Source organism: Panonychus citri, unplaced genomic scaffold (assembly GCF_014898815.1).
Source record: "Panonychus citri isolate SS breed McGregor unplaced genomic scaffold, ASM1489881v1 Contig00123, whole genome shotgun sequence".
Classification (NCBI taxonomy): Eukaryota; Metazoa; Arthropoda; class Arachnida; order Trombidiformes; family Tetranychidae; genus Panonychus; species Panonychus citri.
Window position 1 is genome coordinate 267,480 of NW_026515528.1, and position 23,611 is coordinate 291,090.

Here is a 23,611-nt window from a genome sequence, read left to right on the forward strand (position 1 = left end):
TATTCAAAGTTGAGAACACCAACTTTATATTGTAATTTTCTGGTTGTTCATTATAACAATTATCTAGACAATCAACTTTAATCTGATCAACCAAATTACTTGAATGGGTAAAGTTAATCCTTAATCACCAAGGGAATCAACCAGAAATATCTAAGCTTAAATACTTGAGCCATGTTATGATGTTTGATTGTTGAATAAGCCGGAAGCTTTTGATTTGTTTACATTTTATTTAAAGTTTTTGATTATGCAAAAATTAGTTAATCATCAACTTGAATGATAATGGTTAATATGGTTAATCAAGTGGATCAATTAAGATTTCAACCTAATCCCAATTAAATGTATTGACCATCTTAACCTGAAGAGTTACTTTTTTTTATCATTCTGACCACTTTCAATTACCGGATTGATTAATCTTAACAATTTATTTTTAATTTTCACCATTTACAAGAGTTAAATGATTAATCATTTGGCTTGGTTTTTATTTACAACAATCAAGAGTGACACTTATATTTAACTGCAACAATTAGAGATAATCAATTAACTTGGAATTAGTTTATTCCCATTTGATGACCATTCCTTAAATAAACAATTGTCCGATCAGTGAACCTTCAATTAATTACTTTCCATGTCAATTGATGATTTAAATTGTTAATTTCATTTGATTTCCTCAATGGATCACACTTAATTATCATCAAACTCATCAAAATTAATCAACAACAATTTTCATTCAAATCAATCAATTTAATCTGACAAATTACCTTGAAATTATCAGCAATCAAAAAATCATAATTAACTTTCTGTATACTTTATTTTCAGTACAATTAAAAACCTAATTAAGTGTAAAAATTAACAGTTAATTGATGAAGTATATTTAATTTTATCTGCTTAATGATTAATCAACTGTAAAGAATTGAGATAATTTAAAAGTTAATCATTTCTCCTTTTTTTTGCTGGTTAATTATTACACTTCCTGATTAACTAATTGTTCATTGTTGGTCTAATTTCCCTTGAGATTAGCAATGTCTTAAATTGCAATGTCAACTTTCAATCATTACAATTAAAATCTATCCAGTTATTAATCATGATGATGATGGTGGTAATTAAGTGGATAAAGGTGAAATAATTAACTTAATCATGATCACAATCAAATTATAATCTTAAGGATATGCTTAAGGTTACATCTAACTGATAGTGTTAACTAAATTGTTACAAGAAAATGATGAAATCAACTTAATTGTTGATGTATCACAATGAATTGATTAAGGAGATGATTTATTTTGAAATTAAATTTCATCATTTTAGTTAATTAATTGAAGACACTAAAATTTACTAATGATATCTACCACGGTAGTATCACAATTAACGACACAATTTAATCAATGGTAGTTAAATTAAAATATAAATCGTTGATAAATCTGGAAAATTTCACATCCGATTGGTGATTGATTTAAATAATTAAAATCATTAACCTCAGAACAATCAAATTAACAATTAAATCAGATCACTTACCTTGACGATTTCCAATAATCAACAATCAAATATTTTATTATCAATACATAACAATCAAAATCTTTATTTCATAATAATTAAACTCTCCATTGAAAAGGAAAGAAACAATTTAATCAAATTAGCACACAAATTTATCTTTAATTAACTAATAACATGGTAACTATGTTTAATTTGTTGATTGACCGTTAATCAATCGAGGTGAAAGTTAATTGTAATTAACGAACTACACTGCAAAGATCCTTAATACTTTCAAATAGCGATCCAAGTTCATCAATTGTGCTAATTGCTGCCATTGCGTTGCCTGTTGATTAAAAGGAAAAATGAATTGGAATTTAAATTTACAACAATCAACCAACAATTAGATTTAATTACTCACTTTGGGTGACAATATGACGAAGCTCCTTGTTTTCTTGTTTAATCTCCTTTAATTGTTTGTCTCGAGATTTCAATTGATTGTGAAGTTTAACAATCTCTGATTTAAGTCTCATAATTAAGGTAATCTGATCATGATAAGATTCAATTGATTTCTCCTTCCAGAAATCAATCTCATCTGAAATTGATTTAATTGATAAATCAAACCAAAAGGGTTGACAATTAAACAAATTGTTCTGTGATGATATTGATGATGAATTGGTACGATTAAAAGATGGATAATAAAATAGTAAACTTGATTCTCTTGGTGAGAAATCAGTTAATTGTGAAGTTAATTTCTTTGGTAGTAATGGTCGCAATCGACATTCACTTAAATCATCGTTGATAAAGTTTAATGAACGAAAGAAATTAATTGATTGATTTGATGGACAATTAACACACATTAAATGATAACTTCCAACAAATGATGAGCTTTTAATTTTCTGTAATTAACATGAAACAATAAAAAAACAAAGAATTAATTTTCCAAATGATTAACTAATTGTTCGTAATCACCTTGACAAGATATGTTCCTATTTTTGAAGATCGATACGAGTCTCGAACAATTAACCAATCAATGAAAATAATTGGCATCGATGGAAGTCTAAACAATTAAGAGGAAATAGTTGGTTAATTAATCAAAGTCAACTGACGGACAATTAATTGTGATTAATTGTAGTTCAATATTAATATTTGTCTTTTCAACGTTCCATGTTAATTGTTTCATCGAGTTAACAATTAAGCTTAATGACAATTGACTCAAGCTTTTTTTTCAACTGAAAACCTGAAAATCGTTCAGTTGATTGTTAATTAACATAGAAAATTGTATTCTAAATTTAATTGATCAGTACAAATGCTTATAATCAGTTGATTACAGATCTATTTATGAACTGGTTCGTTAATTGTGACAATTTAAACTCACCTGTAATCTTTATGAAATGAGATTGATCCAATGATCCGATGTTCAATTGAAACATGATCTAAATTTAATTTCTCAGGTGATTTACTAATTAAGTTTAATCGTTCCTCTCGCCGTTCGTTAATTGTATCCAGAAATTTTGATCCACTTCTCAACAATTGAGTTAATTTTTGATTATTCTTACCATCCCAATCAATATCTTCACTGTTAATCAAACAAACAGAAATTAATTAGTTACGATCTGATTAAAATAATATGTTGATTAGCAAATCGATTTGAAGAAGTATTATTTTTCTAGATCAATTTAATTGTTGATACAATAACAATTAACCGTAGTCACGTTCAATATTAATATCATCACCATGTTAACTAACTAATAACAATTAATATTATCATTGGTAACGAAAATCATTAACCCCTTAAGGTTAATTGTCAGCAAACAATTAAGAGTAAAAAACTAACATCAACCCAATAAGTTGAACAGAAAAATAAACTAATCAAACAAAAGACCATGAAATGATTAACTAATATATTAAATTGCTCTTGACTTGTAATTAATTTCAGTCGATCAACTAATCCAATTGTCTTGGTAATAATAATAGGATAACCATTGGAGTTTGTGATTGTCAGATAACCTCGAGTTCAAATGATGAAAATAAATGATTTCAAATCTGTTGATTCTGTTGGTGAACATCATGTTAATCATGATGATTAACTTACTTTGCTGATTTCGTTTCATCATCATCATTGAAACAACGTTTAATTTTAGCTTCCAAATCTCTGTAGTTAAGTGTTTCACTCCAATGGGGATTATTTGATTTCTTTAATCCTATTTCAGGTTCTTTGGAACTTTTTTTCACCATGATAAACAAGATGATGAAGTTTCCATGGTCATGATAATGAATAGTTCAATGGGTACACAGGTAGATGAAAAGTGAATGATGTTTACCATGAAAGTTTCAGGGGAATAATTTAAAAGCAATTTATCAATTGTTATGATGTAAATGCATTGGCTTAGTGATACTTACATACTATTCATTTGGTTGGTTGATAATTTATTATCATGATGATGAATATGATTTCCATCATCTTCATGGGTGAAATTATCTTTCGTTTGAGTTTCCGTTTCATAGAGAGATGAAATTTTATCACATTCGAGGTCATCAAGGTCAGAAATGATTCCCGATGAAAAAGTTTTCGAGCAGCTACTGATTGTTGACATTTCTTCAAACGATGGAGATGAATCTTTACATGGGAAACCAGAACTTACAGAGGAATATGTAAATTCATCAGGAGATGATAACAATTTACTTGCGCAACAGTAATCAACTGAATCTTTAGATTGAAAAAGAGCAGAAAATTTTACAAATTTTCAATTGAAAATTATTCACCACAAGGTTAATCAATTTATTCAGTCTCATGAACACACCAAACATAATCATCATTAATTACAACACTATTTTGGATTCTCATGTAACTCAGAGTATATGAACAGATTCCTAATTCATATTATCATTATCATGAAATCATATCTGCTCATCAGCTGTGATGACCATGACCCAGATAATATTTCATTGTTTGTATTACAAAAATTCTGGTTCAGTTACAATATTTTCATGGTAATAAATGATTATTATGGAAAAAGATAACAATTGAATACAATTTGATTAACTCATCCTGGAATATGTTTAATCAAATCAATCTGATTCGGTTTTCTATTGATTGAAATTGTTACCAAAGTAAAGGTAAAATTTATTACTAGAGTTTGGAGTTTACAATGGAAACGCTTCAAAGAAACAATCAAGATAATTCAATCAGATTTTATCGATTTCGAAAAGCGGAATTGTGAACTCGAAAAGTTTTTTATCGATTCTGTAACCTTTGGCCCTTTAGCCATTGTTTGAAATCTTGCCGTTGGTGTCTGAATATAAGCTGAATATTTGAATGAACATGTAAGTTCATGAATAAGGTGAAGTTAAATCAAAATACTTTTTCATATTCTATTCAGATGGAAATGGAAATTTTTAAGAAAAACAAAGTTCCGAGAGATTACTAAGTATAAATATCTATTAATTTATCATGAAGATTGTATATAGTACGAAATTTGTAGATTTCATGGTAAAAATATTCCAAATATAGATGATTCAAGTTCTATCTCCTATGAGAGAGTGAAACATGAACCAGATTTTCAGTATAGTGACTAACAACTAAAAGAAGAGCTTTTCACTTGATCAAACACGAAGATTCAGGTTTTTATCCATGAGATTGTTTCATGGTAATAACATTGAATTCAGCAAGAATAAAATAGAATCTTGTATAATACTAAACATAGACGAATCTCTTTTCAAGAGAGATAAAAGTTCACCAGCTTATGGAAGGTAAAATCATCTAAAGATCACAAATTCTCATAAAGATAATAATTCTCTAACCAATTAGTTGAAGGTAATTTCTTAAACAAAAAACTCTTAAAATTGTTCATAAGTTTTACCATTTGGATGAATGTGACTACAAATGGAAAATGAAGACTAGACTTTTACCGATCGATACGATGAATTTTACCAATACAAATTAATCGGTAAAATCTATCATGATGATTAGATTGGTGGTGTTAATGGTGATGAAGATTATTACCTTTCTTTGGAAATGAATCTTCTGGTGAAAGTTGAACATTCTCCCTGGATTCCCTTGAATCTTTCCTCCATTCAGTAAGAATCTCTAGAAGAAACAAAAACACAATATGTAACCATAGAAGAGAAATAAATTATCACAATAAGGTGATGATGATGATAATTTCCAAGATAATCATAATCATAATCATCAACAGGGAATTAAATTATCATGATAAAGATGCTGATATAAGTATACTGATACTAGAACCTTATCATTATTATTCATTATTGCTCTCATCATGTTTACTATTATTTTCCCTAACCGTTAACAATGAATAACAATTGAGTTTTTTTTTGAATTCATTGTTGATGTAATTAGATTTTGTTACCATGATAATGGTGATTAAATATTAATCGCTGATTAACTTACCTTCACCATGGCGGAGAAGAAGTAAAGTTTTGACACCTTCTTTACATAGAGTTTCGTATATGACATTCAGGGGGGTATTCGGAAGATTCTTGTAGTATAAACTAGCGACAGTGTGTAGTAATTCAATTCCAGCATCGTCTCCCTGTAAATGAATAACAAGAAGAAAGTAAAGTTAATAATTTAGTTTGTTGGAAGATTTTTCTTGCCTCGAAAAATATTCAATTTGTTTTTGCTGAACTCGTTGGAATTGTCATGATGAAATCAACATCATTCTTGTTATCATTTACTCAGGTTGAACATTTTGTTCAAAGATTCAGGCTAAATGCTTATTACTATTTTTATTCACACAATTGAAACTGCGCAGGTAAATTCAGTTCCCATAATTTCATGTTCATGATAAATTGTGTGTATCATGAACATTATGTATCTTTTGAGTTTATATGCTTTGTCCACTTTTCTGCTTTTATTATATCATAAGGTTAGAATGATTAATAATATTTTCATTAGAAATATGAACTAATCAATCTTAGAATCATTTCATCAACGAAAGTAATTTGATGAGCTGATTGGATTATTCGTAACTTCCCGCCAACGATTTCGATAGTTGATTTGGTTCGAGATCGTCGAGTTGATAATAACAAGTTAATTCAATTCGATGTCAACTTTATGTGTTGAATTGTCCAAGAATTGGTCCATTTTATTGTACAGAATGACCTTAATTATTGAGATTCGTTGTTAGGTAATTAAATCTTGTTAACTAACACTCGATAATAACCTTCACCTATCAAAACTTTCTAGAACTTTGATAATATCGATTTTTGTTTAATGATAATCTTTTCATCCGATAAATTTATCAATAATAATGATAACAACATTAACGAAATAGTAAATTATTGAATTTAAATTCTAAATATTATAGATAAATTTTCAGTAATAGAAATTGAAATTGATTCTTCTTGATAAACATGTATTAATATTAATATATTATCTGAGAATGGAAACATTTCTTGAATTGTAAAAATCAACAAAAGAAAAATATTATTTTTCCATCTGGAAAAGAATATCTAATAATAAAACTCATGGTGATAACTGATACTTGATCAGAATTCGGGCAGAACTTTATGAACCATGAGATGTATTCATGAGATAACAAAAAGTTTTCATGAAGAATATCATTGAATGATAACACTTTCAATCACTTGGACTATTGATGGAAACTGATGATATTTACTTGTCATTCAGTTCTTTCAATCTGATGACCATCATGGTGACCATTCAGTTTCATGCAATTGTAATAAATCTGAAACTTTTTCGCCAATTATTAGATGAATAAATGACCGAATCAATTTATTAATAATAACTGATGAAACAGAGAAATCAAAGTATTGAAATATTGTCCACAATTACTGAATAAAATATCAAAAATTAGCCTCGAAATGATCATGATCACTTCGAGATAATATAAAGTTCTGAATATTCTGGTTAATTTCTTATATTATCGTGTCGAGTTGAACATTGATAACAACATGATAATATCGAAATCAATTTTTTTGGAATAAACTTTTTCTTAACCTACATTTAATTCAGACGAAAATATGATTTATATTATTAATATTTGCTTTTTGATTCTCGTTCATGTAACATGATATTATTTCATGTTTTCCTTTTCAAATTGACATGGAAATAAAGTTATATTTATTATATTTGATGTAATACATTTTGATTTGCTGTAGTTAGTCAATAAATCACCGGCGATAAATATTATCAAAATCAATCAATTGACGTAATTTAATTGCTTCTGAGGAAAAAAAAAGTTGACAACTTTGTAAACTTGATCAACTTTTAGACTTTTCCATAGTGATGAATTATTAATAATTACTAGTTAACATGTCTTTTTTTTATTACAATAATTCCCATGCAATTTCATCATTAATATGTGTTTATTCAAGATTGAAGTTTCTCAACATAAAATCATAATAATTTGTTAACTAGATCATTATTCAGATTATGATTTGATTAATAATCACAAGTCAACTGGCAGCTTTTTAATTATATTGTTTCTTTTATGATTCTGTATATTATGTTAGTGCTTGCTAATTGTGAACATATAAGGTGTTAATTGTTGCAAGTTTCGTGCTCAAAAGGTTCGAGACTATCACCTTGTAAAATAGGTGTGGTTCTGATTCATGGGAAAACATGATGAATTCATTGAACGTATTTGGCATTTATCGTATTTGTATATTGAGCATTGAATTCTATGGGAGTTCCCGATAGGAACAAAATTAACTTTGATGATCGGAATGATTGTTTTCTTCCAAGATTCTAGTAAATCGAAAAAAATTCAGAATCATCTAAATCATTCTTGGAATACTCAAAATTCTGACTCTCTCTCTCTCTCTCTCTCTCTCTCTCTCATCAAGATATTATATTCTGATTAATAACACAACAATAAGTATCAAATTTAATTTAATTCAATTGTGCTCTTGAAGGTTTATCATGATAGTTTATACCTCCCACTGAGTAATATTTTTATCCATAATTTGATTAATATTCCAGTTCTTAACATTTTCATCAAAATCCAACCTTAAGTTCAAAGTAATTCATTCAGAGAGTGTGAGGTGAGAAATTTATTTCAATTCAAAATGGAAGAACCAAAATAAACTAAGAAGCGATATCTTTAAAAGATATAGACACAAGAGTTCAGGAGATTAATCTGCTCACTACAGAAACCAAGATTCTTTCAGGATCTTCTTTTTCGGAGATTAATTACTCTATTAATAAGTAATTAGAGATCACTAAGTGATGAGAATTGTGAATAGTTGAAATGTGAGGAACACGGAAATAGTTAAACTATTAGGTTTTATTGAAATTGAACAAAATTGAAAATGAGAACACAAGGTAACAAGAAGAGCACTAATGTGATTACTTTGAAAGTAGAATTAGAACTGAAGAGTTACAATGGTAAACATTAAGATTTCTTAGAAATAAAAAACGGGGGAAAACTTAAAGTGAGATTAAACTTGATTAATCAAATTGGGGGAATAACATAATAGTGTTAATACTAATCCAAAAGAGATGATGAGTTTGTCATCTTTACCATTTATGGTTAACAATATTGTTAAGGGTTGAAGATAACACTAAGTGTTCACCATTGTTAATCTCTTAGGCTTGAAAAGCGTTAACAATAAAGAAAGAGGAGAAAGAGGAAAATAGACAGAGAAAATGATTCTCTTCCTTATTGACCAAGATTTTGGTAACTTAAAAGAGACATCTTTAGATGTAAAATGACAATTGAATCAGTTAATTGTTCTGGTTAGAACTTAGAAATCATTCAATGATCAATTACATATCTAAGATATAATAAAGGAAAGGTTTACAAAGTTCAGGTAAATGAAAATTAAAGATAAATTGAAAACAAGAATAAGCATAATTAAGCTGAATGAGCTTTAGAAAAGTTAATGAATTGAAAATAAGAAAAATGGAGGGAAACAAATCACTGAGTGATTCAAATATGAGGGTTAATTGGGTTTCCGATTTTTCTACCCTTCAGTCTCCACGGTTAAAATGGAGTACCCTCATTAAGACGGCATTTTGAATCCTTCCTGGTGGACTTTGTTGAACGACATTATTCTGTCCTACGGGGTAAAATAAATCTCTACGAATTTGAGATGATGGGATTTCGGAATTAGCATCAGAGGGACGGGATGAATCTCTAGATTCAAATGATTGCCTGGATTCCTGGGTTGATAGTAATTCTTGGGTTGAATTAAATGGTTCAGATGAATTATTGGGATTAGATGGTGGGTTAGAAGTTGTAGATAGAAGTTCATCTTGGAATAAGTTCATCTCTGAGAGATTTTCGTCCGATCGGGTGTTCAGAGTGAAGTTTGATGATCTTTGGGAAGATGATTGTTCAGGAATTAGAGGATCAGGTAAATTTGGATCAGGATTACCATCGATAATGAAACGAACAGTTGATGGTAGGGAATTAGTAGACATCGATAAAATGGATGAATCATTAGTAGATGATTCTTTGATTGAATTAGGGTTTTGATTTGGTGAGCTGATGGTTCCTTTTGAAGAGGAATGAGTATTTTTGGTTGATGATGGTGATGGTGATGGTGATGTGGTTGATGATGAGGATGGAGAGACACATGAAAATTGATCATAACTTGGAATTGTCTCATGATGATGAAAATATGACCAGTTTGGTGGCCAATTAGCCTTTTTAGAGGCGACAAGATTAGAGTAAATTTGATGAAGATGAGAAACTTTTGAGTTTCTAAGATAATATTTCAGAGCTTGATTGTGTATTCCTTGACCAGTTTCAGCGACTTTCGATTCAATTTCTTGCCAGAATCCCATGTATAATCGCATGGCTGTCAGAGCTTCAACGGCGGGAGAATGTGGTCTGGATGAAATAGTGTAACCAGAAAAAATCAAGAATGAAATCAGGGAGAGAGAGGCAGGAGATGATCTGTATGGTGTGAAATAGATAGTTACATCTCGTAACTTTGGTCTTAAAATATCAATTTCGACTGAGGCAAATTGAAGTGATTGAAACAATGTCAAAAGACCAGCACCAACGATACACTTGGCTGAGGCCAAATAAGTGATCACTTGATCTCTAACAGATCCAAGATTTTTACCAAATTTAATATCTTCGATACGAAGCCCGTGATATTTGGTGTCCATGTAATCGACTGAAACATAATGGATAAGAGTTTCATATACGATTTCACAATTTCCATCGATAATCACAATCCATACTGGATGTGGGGCGAAAACGATTTCACCGGATGAATTAGATCTTCGATTTCTAACATAAGCGGCATGTATTGAGTAGACATTTAATTTATCAGGATTATCTTCCATATTATCCTTAATCAATTGTTGATGTTTGAATTTAAGATCTTCGATCTCAAAATATGTAATATGGTTGAATATATTGGTGGCTTTATTTCGTCTATTAGCTCTTTGAATGAGCTTTTGGGGGTCGGTGGTTGTTGGAGTAACTTCGGTTTCAGAGAAATTTCTCAATGAAATTGGAAACCAATTGTTAATTGATTGTCGAACATTTTCTTGTTCTTCATCACTTAGACGTGAGAGAGGATTAATTTTAATAAATGGATTGATTCGACCACCAGTATCATGGGATGTCGATAGTGAGCTGAGAGGTCGGTTGAATTCATATCTACCTTGAGATAATCTCAACCATTCTTCACTATCATCGAGAAGATACTTTGGAACTTTTGACCATTTAGTGGTTCGGGGTCGAGAGGGAGCGGGATCATATTTGTGGATCGGTGGGAAGCCTAAGGCTTGAGTAAACTCTTCTTCTTCACTTAAAGGTTGAGTGGGATCTTTGGTTTTGGCATAAGTAGTCCAAAAACCAAGTCGAAGGTTAGTTTGGGATCGAATGAGAGCGGGTGATAATAACTTATCCTCAGGATTTTCTTCTCTATTATGAAGAAGGCACGCAAAAAGTTCAAATTTCTGAGAAGCATCGAACATGTGAGATGAGTAGGTAATCTGAGGCTTCGGTGTACACTTGATATGAGCAGGAATATAACTCATTAACCTTTTAGGGTTCGAGGCGACTAAAGCTTTCATGGAATTACCTTTTCTGAAAATTTCGATTGAATCGATGTCAATCTCTTGTCGGAATAATCCTAATCTACACTGAGTTTCATGAGGATAAAGAAGATTTGAACTGAAATGCTTGAGACATAAAGTGTAACGACAAATAAACTTACAATTACGATAGTTAACGTAAGTTTGAGAATGGGGAACTTCACTAAAGGTTGGATAATCATCAATGAGAGCAAATTGTTTGATACAATTCGGAAACAAACAAATGAATTTGTCACATTGTAACATCGGGGTTAGTTGGAGAATCTTAATCAATTCCTGAGTAAACTTGATACAATCAGAACAGTACCAATTGCGACAAAAATTACATTCCTTAGGAATCAACGCTATCTGTTCACAAAAGAAGCACCTGATTTCATGTATAAAATCAGTTAGAGTCTCATGAATGACTGAGCTTTTAGATATTCCTTTAGGAATTTTAGGAAGAGGAATTGAAAAGATCGATTTATCTTGATAGAGATTGAGATACAATTTTTCCCTAATCATTTTCTCATATTTAGAATAAATGACTTTAAATCCTTCGGATTTAATCTTAACAAGTTGTTGGATTCTTTTAAAATTTTCAAGAGAAAAATGTTCTGGTGGATCTGAGGTAGGAAGAGGAACAGGGTATTCATTTTCTTCGAAACAATAATCATTTGGTCCCAAGTATCTTTTAGGAAATTTTCTCGAAGTAGAAGGTTGAAACAAATCAGAAGGAGATTGAAAATCAACTTTACCTTTACCATGTTCAGGTTCCTTTGGGTTCATTTTTCGTCTTTTTGGATCGATCAGATTCAACGATTCAATTGATAATGATCTCTTTAGAGATGGTGATGGATAAATTTCAGGTGAAGGGAAACGAATTGTTTTCAATGGAGAAAAGTTTTTGAGATGAATGGGTTTTTGATCAGTAACTGATGATGAATTTCGGTCGATATTAACACTATGTGTTTGAGAGTCAAGAGAGTAACAAGGCCAATCCTTGTGAGGTGGTGGAGTACCAGGTCGACCAAGATGGAGCACAGGTGAACGTTCAGTATCAGTATCGAAATCAGAATCTTCCTCTACTAAGGAGCGATAAAAAGCCAAAGGCTTACGTTGAGTTGAAGTTGAAGGTCGGGGCTCTTGAGAAACACTAATAGGTGTTGGGGTTGACTGAGAGTTTTTATCCATCATAAAAATTTGATTAAGCGGCAATTGATGAATCACTTTAATGATAATTAACTGTTTAATTAAGCTTTGATAAGAGTTTAAAAGCAAAGTGAATGAGCGTTTAAAATCCAAAATGGATGACGATGATACAAAAGAGTCACACTTGAGATAGCTAAAGCTATAAGAGTACCACTCAAAACTTATCACAAGTTTAAGACTTAATTTTTTGACACAATTTGAGTTAATTAATAATTGTTCACAATTAAATGAGTAATTAATCGAAATGAGTAAAATTTGAATAGAAAATCTCAAAGAGAAAATAGAATTTAAGAGAAAATTCGAAAGAGAATTTGGAGAAAATAGAAAATGATTATAGTCATATGGTGACAAAAGAGTTAATGTGACAGAGGGAGAAGAAGATGGCGCGAACAATTGACATGCGACAGTAACGCCTTCTCTATTGTTCTTTGAATAATTAAAATTCGGCAAATTTAAATTTAGAAAATTAAATTGTTTTAGCAATAAAACTTGTTGATTTAGATTTTCAATAGAGAATTCAAATTTTTCATCAATTGTTGATGTCATGTAAAAGGAATAAAGAATAAAAATATTCTGATTTTTTCTTTGATGTCGAGTTAAAGGTTTATCGGAATTATTCAAAGTAGATTGTTCAGCAATGAGTTTATCAGAAGTTTTATATTTTCTTCTTGATTTGGAGATTGGAAAATGAGAAATATCAGTAACTGATTCTCGAGATTTAAACAAATTACCATTAGATTCATTTAATGGAAATGAGTTTTTCTCATTGATTGTTTCAATAAAATCATTTAGATTGGGATGAGAATGAGTTTGAATATCACTTGAGTGATTTGATTGATCATTTTCAGGGTTAATCTCAGGTTGATCAGAAATAGAATCAATAATATTTTCTTGTTCAGTTAGAGTCTTGAGGTGAATTTCTGTCTGTCTATTGATTTCTGGGGTATTAAAGTTTTCTATTTCAAGATAAGAATCGGGATTAAAATGATTATCTCTAAGAGATTGCATTTCTGGTGAAATTTTTCCTTTGTAAAGTTTGGTGTTTGAAACATTTACGGTAAATAATCCAAGATCATCTAAATCTAACAGTAAAAGTGAACCTTTTCTGATTCCACAAATGAGATGAGGACCATGGAATTTATTTCTAAGTTTCTTAGATATTGAAGAATCTATCGATTCATTTCTGACCAAAACGAAATCACCAAGTTTATAAGGGGATTGAGGATGAAGCATTTTAGTGCGATTAATTTGGTACAATTGTTGAGCATTTAATCTTGCAAATGCGAGCTTACGAGCTTGAATAACATTGACAGGTGAATTGTGATCTATTGATAGATAATTATCAAGAGGTTTATTCGGTTCTCTACCGAATACTAAATAGTACGGACTAAATCGAGTAATTTTATGTACCGATGAATTAATTGCATAAAGACTAGCTTCAAGAGCAAGTTTGAAATTTTTAGTTCCATTTTCGGAAACATAAGTTCGTAGACGTTCAGCAATTGTCCGATTGCATCGTTCTACAATTCCTTGGGATTGAGGATGATAAGGAGTTGAAACATTATGGCTAATACCATTTATCTTGAAAAATTCAGAGACTGATTCTGATAAGAAATTAGTACCTTGATCGGTCTGAATAAATTTAGGGTAACCAAATTGGTTAAAGAAGAGGGACAAAAAGTTTATAACTGTTTTAGCAGTTTGATTGTTGGTTAATTTTGCATAGACGTATCGAGATAAAACGTCAACAAGAACGAGAATATACTTCTTACTATTTCCGATTGAAATTGGACCTTGCACGTCAAGTTCAAATCGCTCGAAAATTTCTCTGGGGATTGGTTTTGTTGATGGGTCAACATAAATCACATTTGAAGGTTTCGTTAGGTTACAAGTCATGCACGAGTCACATAAAATTTTCACTTCCTCGTAAAGGTATTTACACCAGAATCGTCTAGCGATATTTAAATACGTTTTCTCGGTCGCAAAGTGACCTCCTAACGGTGATTCGTGTTCATGTTGAAAAATTTCTTTCAAGATTATCTTGTCAATCACCAATCTTGAACCAAAGGGAGTACGAGTATCTTTACGATATAAAAGATCATCTTTAATCGTATATCTTTTAGCAGCAATTGAATTTGGATTTTCCATTTGAAGAATGATATTTTGAATATCGACATTTTCCTTTTGTCTTAATCGGACTTTTTCCTTCCATAAGGAAAATTCAGCTCGAGATGTTGATTGAGGTTTTAAATGATTGATTTCAGTTTCCGATGTATAAAATATACTGGGAGGTTCTTTAAGAACATTGGGTGACAGTAATGGGGATTCAAAAGAAAGATTGATTAAGTTCATACCGATATCATGATAGTGATAATCTTCCGGATCGATGATGTACTCGCTAAGAAACACTTTATCCAAAAATTCTTCCTCTGGATCGATAGTCTTACGATGATCCCATTCTGATTGGTAACGGAAAAACAATCAGGGGATGAGTTGAACCTTTTCGGTAAATCACTTTGAAATTGAATGCCGAAAGCATAATGGACCATCTCTGTAACCTCGAATTCTTAAAATTAATTTTGGTTAATTGGCAGAGAGCATGATGGTCAGTTTCGACTAAGAATTTTTCACCATCAAGATAATGAGTATATTTGTAGATTCCAACTAGGATTGCAAGAAGTTCCTTTTCGGAAACAGAGTAATGAAGTTGATGTTTGAGTAATTTCTGTGAGAAGAAACTTATTGGTAACCAATCTTTGATTTCTTCAATGGGAGTTTCAGAATTATAATTCTCAGATTTATCGTCTTCCTGTAGCAATATACCACCAACTGCAATATCGGAGGCATCAACGGAGATTTTTCTTCTTAGATTAGGGTTGAAATGTACCAACAACGTAGTGTTGAGTAATGAATTTTTCAAGGTATCGAGAGCTTTTTTATCGGCTGGGAGGATTTTGAATTTTCTTTCCTTTGAGATGAGACGATATAAGGGGGCAGCGATATTAGAATAATTTTGAATATACCGACTGAAGTAATTATAACATCCTAATAGGGATTGTAATTCTCTGATATTCCGTGGATAAGGGAGGTTAACTAAAGCTTGAACTTTTTTGGGATCTGGTCTGATTCCATCGCCAGAAACAAGGTGACCAAGAAGTAAAATTTCAGTTGCACCAAAGGTACATTTTTCAGGCTTAACCTTGAGGTTAAATTTACGTAGTCGATCCATCACTTGTTGAGTATTATTCAATAATTCAAGAAAGTTTTTTCCAACAACAGGTATATCATCAAAATATCCGATACAGTCTTTATATTGGAGTCCATCTAGGACTTGATTCATGAAACGTTGAAAGGTAAAAGGAGCACCTGAGAGTCCCATGGGGAGTCTCTTATACTGATATTTACCGTCGGGGTAACGAACACAGTTTTTCCTTTCTGAAGGTGATAGTTCAATTTGATGATAGCCTTGGGCTAAGTCGAACATGTTGAAAAATTTTCCACCACGAACAACTTCAAGACAATCATCAATTCTAGGCATTGGGTGTTGAGGCACCTTAGTTATACGATTCAATAATCGATAATCAATAACCATTCTTGGTGAACCATCGGAACGAGGGACTAAAATTGCAGGAGAACCACCGGGAGCATTTGATGGTTCTATCAAATCATGTTCTAACAATTCTTTAATTATTGTTTTGAACTCTTCACGACGAGTTATTGAACAGTTGTAGGGTTTCTGATAAGGAACGACTTGATTTTCTAAATCAATGAAAACGGGGCAAACTGAAGAGGGAACATAACCAAGATCATGTTTATGTTTAGCAAAAATATCTTGATAAGAATTAAGTAATTCAAAGAGTTGAGCTTGTTGATCGACACTTAATTGTGGGTTAATTTTTTGTTTGATTTTCTCAGCGAGAGAAAGATTAAGTTTTTCATTCTGAATTTCAATCATTTCTTGATTAGTTAAAATATCGGTTTTAGCGATAAAAGAGTTTTCAGGGAATTCTTTGAATTTTGTGGGAGTGATTTGGGTTAAATGATTATCATTATTAGGGTTAGCGGATGAATTAGAAGAATTACTTAAGATGTAATCTGAATAATTGTTACCAGTTACTTTAATTGAAGTTTCAATAATATAATCAGTTTCATCGGGAGTGCAAAATCGGAAATAAAAATCGGGATTTTCATATTCAATAGAATCGGGATTTTCTTTGGTAGTTATTTTAAATTCATTACCATCAGATGCGATATTCATATAATACACATGAATGAAAGCATTGCCAAGAAGAAAAACTGGATCAAAGTTCTTACAGATTTGGAGCTTGATAATTCTGGTTTCCTCCATGTTAACGTGCTTGACCATAGCATAAGCAAATCCAACAGCATTAACATAAGAGTCAGAGGCTATCCCTTTGAGATATCGACTCAATGGAACAGTATGAACATCAAGTTCCTTGGCCAATCCATAATCAACGGCACAAATAGAAGCACCAGTGTCAATTAACACTTTACCTTCTTTTAGAAATTCTTTGTTGGGTGAACAAAGTCGAAGGTTGATTTGTGGCATATGATCAATATTTCCTACTTTAGTAAGTTGTTGAACATTTCTTGATGTTGCAAAGGCAATGGGTGGATTTCGAATCGCACTTTGAATCGGTTCACGAATATTTGGTTGAACGGTCTCTTGTGGAGTTGAGGCTGAATTATCAATGATTGATGTATCAGGAACAAGAGAAGTCATATTGGCGGGATAATTAGCAGTGGCGGGAACGGTTGGATTAGATGAATTACGATTTTGTTGAGCAGCTTCTTTCTTTCGTCTTTCAACTAATTTAGCACAATTTTCAATCGTATGATTTTCATCTTTGCAATATCTACATCCTTTAGTAGATGAACCAGAAGGTCGATGAGATTTATTTTGATTATCTCTTGATGATGATTTGTATGATGATGAGTTGCTATTGTTAGAGCCAAAGTTGTTACTTTTGAAAAGTTTACCAGAAGATGATTTTTCTTTATCATAAGGTTTACCTTGTCTAGACTTATCTTTGTCTTTTTGTCTTTCTTTCATAGACAATTGATAATCAAAATGTTTTCGGGTTAAGAAATTGAAGACTTTTGTCTTATCATCATTTATACTCAATGTATAAATATCATCTCTTATATATTTAGGAATATGTTGAATCAAAAGAGAAAGAAAAACTCGTTCATTTACCTCACCAAGGGATTTACTTACCAATCGTTTCATATCACCGAAAAACTTTTCAGGGTGATCTTCAGGGTGAAAGCGACATTGTTGCAATTCAAAATCGGCACTGTATTGGCTTTCGGGTGTTCGGAGTTTTTCGAAGAGAGATTCGACATAATTATTATAATCAATAATTGATTCTAGTTCAACAGCAGCGGCTTTGATCTCGTGAGTCATAGACTTTTGCAAAAGCCTCAATCGTGTGGCATCATCCACGTTTTCCTTAGCTAAACGGTCACGCGTCTTTACCAACCATTGAAATTGATCTTCGCCTTTCTGAAATTCGGGAACATGCGGATCATTTTTCAATTGTTTAACAATTTCGACGAGAGCATTTGTTGAAAATGGAGAATCATTAGAATGATATGAAGCTTGAGATGTTGATGGTTCAGTAATATCTGCACCATAAGTGTTCAAAACGGTTTTTATCTTGTTGAGAGATCCAAGGGATAATGGTAGTCCAAAAAGTTCAGAATGACTAAGATTAATGATGACTTCATCATCTTTGCCAATAGTCTTAATGAAAGTTTGAATTTCATTCTCAGAGATTCCATTCATACGTAAATCAGAGATCCACTCAGGGATAGGTTGATTTTTCAATTCACCAACAGGTAAATCAAGAATTTCATCTTGAGTAAGATTTTCACCAAGGAGTAACAAGTTAGTTTTAATAATCTCAGTTAAGCGTTTGGTCGCTAATGAGCGTAAAGGTGGAGTAGAGTTCCATAAATCAAATAGAGAAAGAGTTTCAGTATAATCAATATCTCTAAGAGATTTCTCATCCATAACAATGGATTGTTGTCTTCGCCTTGTAACAACAGGAGTAGGTGGAAGTTGAGAAGGTTGTTGAGGAGAAGTGTGGACAGTTTCATCAGAAACAGAAACATTACCTTGAGTAGTTGTCTTTTTTCGACCTCGTTTAGGACCCATGTTTGAGTTACACAAAGAAAACTAAACACAAAATATCAATGATTGATCGGAGATGAAAGAGAAAATCCTGGTAACCTCGCCAAATTGTGAGGTGAGAAATTTATTTCAATTCAAAATGGAAGAACCAAAATAAACTAAGAAGCGATATCTTTAAAAGATATAGACACAAGAGTTCAGGAGATTAATCTGCTCACTACAGAAACCAAGATTCTTTCAGGATCTTCTTTTTCGGAGATTAATTACTCTATTAATAAGTAATTAGAGATCACTAAGTGATGAGAATTGTGAATAGTTGAAATGTGAGGAACACGGAAATAGTTAAACTATTAGGTTTTATTGAAATTGAACAAAATTGAAAATGAGAACACAAGGTAACAAGAAGAGCACTAATGTGATTACTTTGAAAGTAGAATTAGAACTGAAGAGTTACAATGGTAAACATTAAGATTTCTTAGAAATAAAAAACGGGGGAAAACTTAAAGTGAGATTAAACTTGATTAATCAAATTGGGGGAATAACATAATAGTGTTAATACTAATCCAAAAGAGATGATGAGTTTGTCATCTTTACCATTTATGGTTAACAATATTGTTAAGGGTTGAAGATAACACTAAGTGTTCACCATTGTTAATCTCTTAGGCTTGAAAAAGCGTTAACAATAAAGAAAGAGGAGAAAGAGGAAAATAGACAGAGAAAATGATTCTCTTTCCTTATTGACCAAGATTTTGGTAACTTAAAAAGAGACATCTTTAGATGTAAAAATGACAATTGAATCAGTTAATTGTTCTGGTTAGAACTTAGAAATCATTCAATGATCAATTACATATCTAAGATATAATAAAGGAAAGGTTTACAAAGTTCAGGTAAATGAAAATTAAAGATAAATTGAAAACAAGAATAAGCATAATTAAGCTGAATGAGCTTTAGAAAAGTTAATGAATTGAAAATAAGAAAAATGGAGGGAAACAAATCACTGAGTGATTCAAATATGAGGGTTAATTGGGTTTCCGATTTTTCTACCCTTCAAGAGCTTCAAAATATTAATAAATTTTCATGGGGTCAACTGAACACTTGAAATCCACCTCCAATTAACTGTAGTTTAAGGTCATCATGATTTAGCTATTAGTTAATTTGATATCACGAGTTAAGGGTAAAAGGTAAATTGTTGTACATTTAATTTGATTGCTATATCTGAATAGTTACTTTTTCAATTTGCAATTGAATAATTGATTGAATTAATCTAATCATAATACATGTAATTAAATATTGATGATATCAAGGTAATGAGAAAAAAAAGTTGAATTGAATTAAGTTAATTTAACATTTATTAATCACTAAAAAAACCAATTCAACAATTTCTAGTAATTGTAATCATCAAAAGTTAATCCAATTGCTGGGAAGTAATTATTACGCATTTAAATTGATTATACACTGACCTGGGAACTGAATCAACTAATACTGTTAATATTTATAAATATTAATATATTGATTACTTGAATTGATAACTAATATTGATCATGAAAAAAAAATCAGAATCATGATTTGAATTATCAAAACAAAAATAATTTCAAGTTGATTCAAATTATTGATCGTTAATTAACTTAATCAACTCGTAATTTATTTCACCGATGAGATTTATGAAAATAAATCTATTACTTTAATTGTTGTTGTTGTTGTTGTTACTAGTAATAGTAGATTCATATAATTAATTTACTAATTAACATATAGCCTTAACTCATCACCGTGAAAATTACAATTCATTTAACTAATATTAAACTGGAATTCAGTTGTATCGATTTTGATTAATCAGAAATTAGGTTAATCTTCAGTGAAAGTTGTTAACATGTTTATTGATAATCCATGGAAATGACAATTTAAATTGTTGTGATTTATTTGATTACTTTGATAATCTATTTATTCACAACTATTGATTAGTTTGTTTTTCCAATCAATGAATGCAACCTTGAGCTGTTCATTGTTAATTATCAACAATCAAATAACATTGGAGCAAATAATCAAACTCTTACTGTTATAATCCAATGGCCTAAATTTGGCCCTTGGAGGTGAAATCTTGAGGATGACCTTGAAAATGTTATTTACTTTTACCTAAATAATTACATAAAGTGTTGGTTAAGTTGATTTAATTGGGAATGCTTCTGGGTTGAAACAATTAACTCCCTTGAGATGATTAAAAGGCTTTCCAATTAACTGAATACAATTTTATTGCAAAAATCCTCATGAGATTTTCACCAAATAATATATATTTTATTGTTGTTTTCCTTTCACAATTAAATCAAATCAAGAGACTGAATCAATTGAAATTAAGTCAATGATATAAAGAGTAAATCAATCTCGATAATAATGATTAAGTATCTGTCAAGATTAAGATAATGTTTCAACTTGATTGAATAACTTGATTGTCTCGTTAATCAATGTTGATTGTTGTGTTGACGATGATTAGAAGTGTTTATTTGCCAGGAAGAAAAAAAAGTAAACGTTAATCATGAAAGTTAACCTGTTCAAATGAACCATTAGCATCCTCATCATCATTGTTATCATCATCATCTATTCATGAGCTTTCGCCATTTATTGCATCATCTTATGGACTTGGAATTCTGGAACTTTGGTGAAAATCTTATCTACCAATCAGAATGAATGCTGAGAGAAAATTGTTCAGAAATTCTGAATCCAGGAGAAACTTTTGTTTCTTTTCTTATCCATGGGATCAGAATGATTTTTTCTCCCTTATTATCCATTCATTCAAAAAAAAGGATAAGGAGATTCCAGAGTAATCTTTCCATGAGAGGATTTGTCTCTCTCATCTTATTCCTCTTCTTCACCTTGTCATTCAGACAGAATAGATTGATGATCGTTATATTATCATGATGAATATACTTCATTTGGAATGATAATAATCACCTCATCTTTTTGTCTTTGCTTTTTCACCCAATTCACTGAGTCCATGATTCTTGCATTGAAGATAAAACATTTTTCCTGTATCTTGAAATCTCATGAAATCATTATTGTTTTCATTTATTTTCCCTCTTTTTCATTGTTCACCCGATAAACCATGAGAATGCTGAGAATCAACTAATGAAAATTTCGTCTGTTGCTATGTTTTCCTCTCTAATACAGTGATACTCAGCCTTTTTAACGATAACTTTTGCGATTCTCTCAGCAACTATTAGTCTCAGGGACTCAATACTTGAGTAGTATGAGTTTGAACGATACTCAATTGCCATATCGAAATATAAAGGGCATTTAGATCATCGGTGAAAGAGTACTTTTCAAGGACATCTGAAGGTAATTTCGTAAACTTGTTCTTTCGCTCATGACCTGAATCGCCTTGATTTTTTGTTATGACAATTGAATATCGCTCAAACTTATGCTAATCAAATCTTGAGTCTCTAGGACTCATAGTAACAGAGAAAATTGCAAAAAACATCGGCAAAAATTGCCCTGTATCTTAATTCTCTTCATTACTTGATTCGATTCAGACTCTCGACTATCCCATTTTAGAAATAATTTATCGGAGTTATCATTAAATCATTATTCGTCATGATTCATTGGCCTTATTATTGAGAATTGGAACCGTTTATAACTGACTTTAAGTTGGTTTCGAATTGCTAACTTTCAGTTTCCATTTTCATCACAATGTAATTCGAGCAATGAAAAGTCATCTTTATATTATTCTTAATGATGACCATTACCTTTGTCATTTTGAAGGTAGGACAAGAAAAAAGTTTTCGGTAATCGATAATCAATTAACAATTGTAATCTTCAAATCTATTGGCTGTTCTGAATCAATTAATCAAGTTCTGATGATAATTGTTAGATATTAAGTTAGTAATTTGTATTCTATTGATGTAAACAATTAGATTAAATAGACTAATAAACAATCACAAGTTTAATTTGATCAAGTAGAGACGGAAATTGTAGCAATTCAATGATAACAATTGACAACTGAATTGATTTGGTTGATATAAAAATAAGGTAACATGATTAATGAGAAAATAACAGTAAAATCTTATCAAATCATTCCAATGGATTTTTTTTTCTCAAAAGTAAATTTGATTAATCATTCTGTTGATTGTTATTGTCATTTAATCAAATATTGAATGTCAAAAACTTACGTTGTCAATTCTGGGATTGATTGAATTTGAATCCAATGGATAAACTGAACTGAATTCAACGAAAACCGGAACTACAGTTACTGTCCCTTTGGTTGAATGATGAAACTTTTTTTCATTGGAAATACACAAAGAAAACATGATGATTATCAAGGTGAAAGATAATATTGATTCTGTATTGATTCAGGGAATTTGATTGAACAAACAATTATCGATGCTTCAGATGAGTTATTAAAGGTTATCGTTATTCTTGAGGAAAAAAGGAGAAACCGATAACTTGATCTGAAAAGATTTGGAACAAGTTATTAGAAAGAAAAACAAAATTCAACTTTTGTCGAGATTTTTTTCTTTCAAAACTCTCTGAGTTTCAGAACAGAATTTAAAGTTCAATTACAATTAGTGAGACTTCGTGATGTTGAGATAGAAACTGGACATCACCTTATCATCAATGGACAATGGGTGACACTGTAAGTATACATTCAATATGATAACCGATTCGTAGTAACATTTGTTCAGCTGAAACTCGGAGTAAAATGAAACAACTCATGATCATGATAACGATGATGTAACAGTGGAAAAAAGTTCTAATCAATGAGT

General features: G+C 30.9%; 1 protein-coding gene across 1 annotated transcript; it reads right to left on the reverse strand.

The window, feature by feature from the left end:
• Window positions 1-1,525: 1,525 nt before the first annotated feature.
• On the reverse strand, window positions 1,526-23,546 carry LOC128390568 (uncharacterized). Its single transcript, XM_053350307.1, has 9 exons — window positions 23,018-23,546; window positions 5,879-6,020; window positions 5,471-5,554; window positions 3,868-4,174; window positions 3,560-3,688; window positions 2,843-3,043; window positions 2,437-2,524; window positions 1,886-2,363; window positions 1,526-1,810 (listed from the first exon to the last, which is right to left on the reverse strand). The coding sequence occupies exons 1-9, from the start codon at window positions 23,153-23,155 to the stop codon at window positions 1,725-1,727; spliced, it is 1,653 nt and encodes a 550-aa protein (XP_053206282.1). The 5' UTR covers window positions 23,156-23,546; the 3' UTR covers window positions 1,526-1,724.
• Window positions 23,547-23,611: the final 65 nt, after the last annotated feature.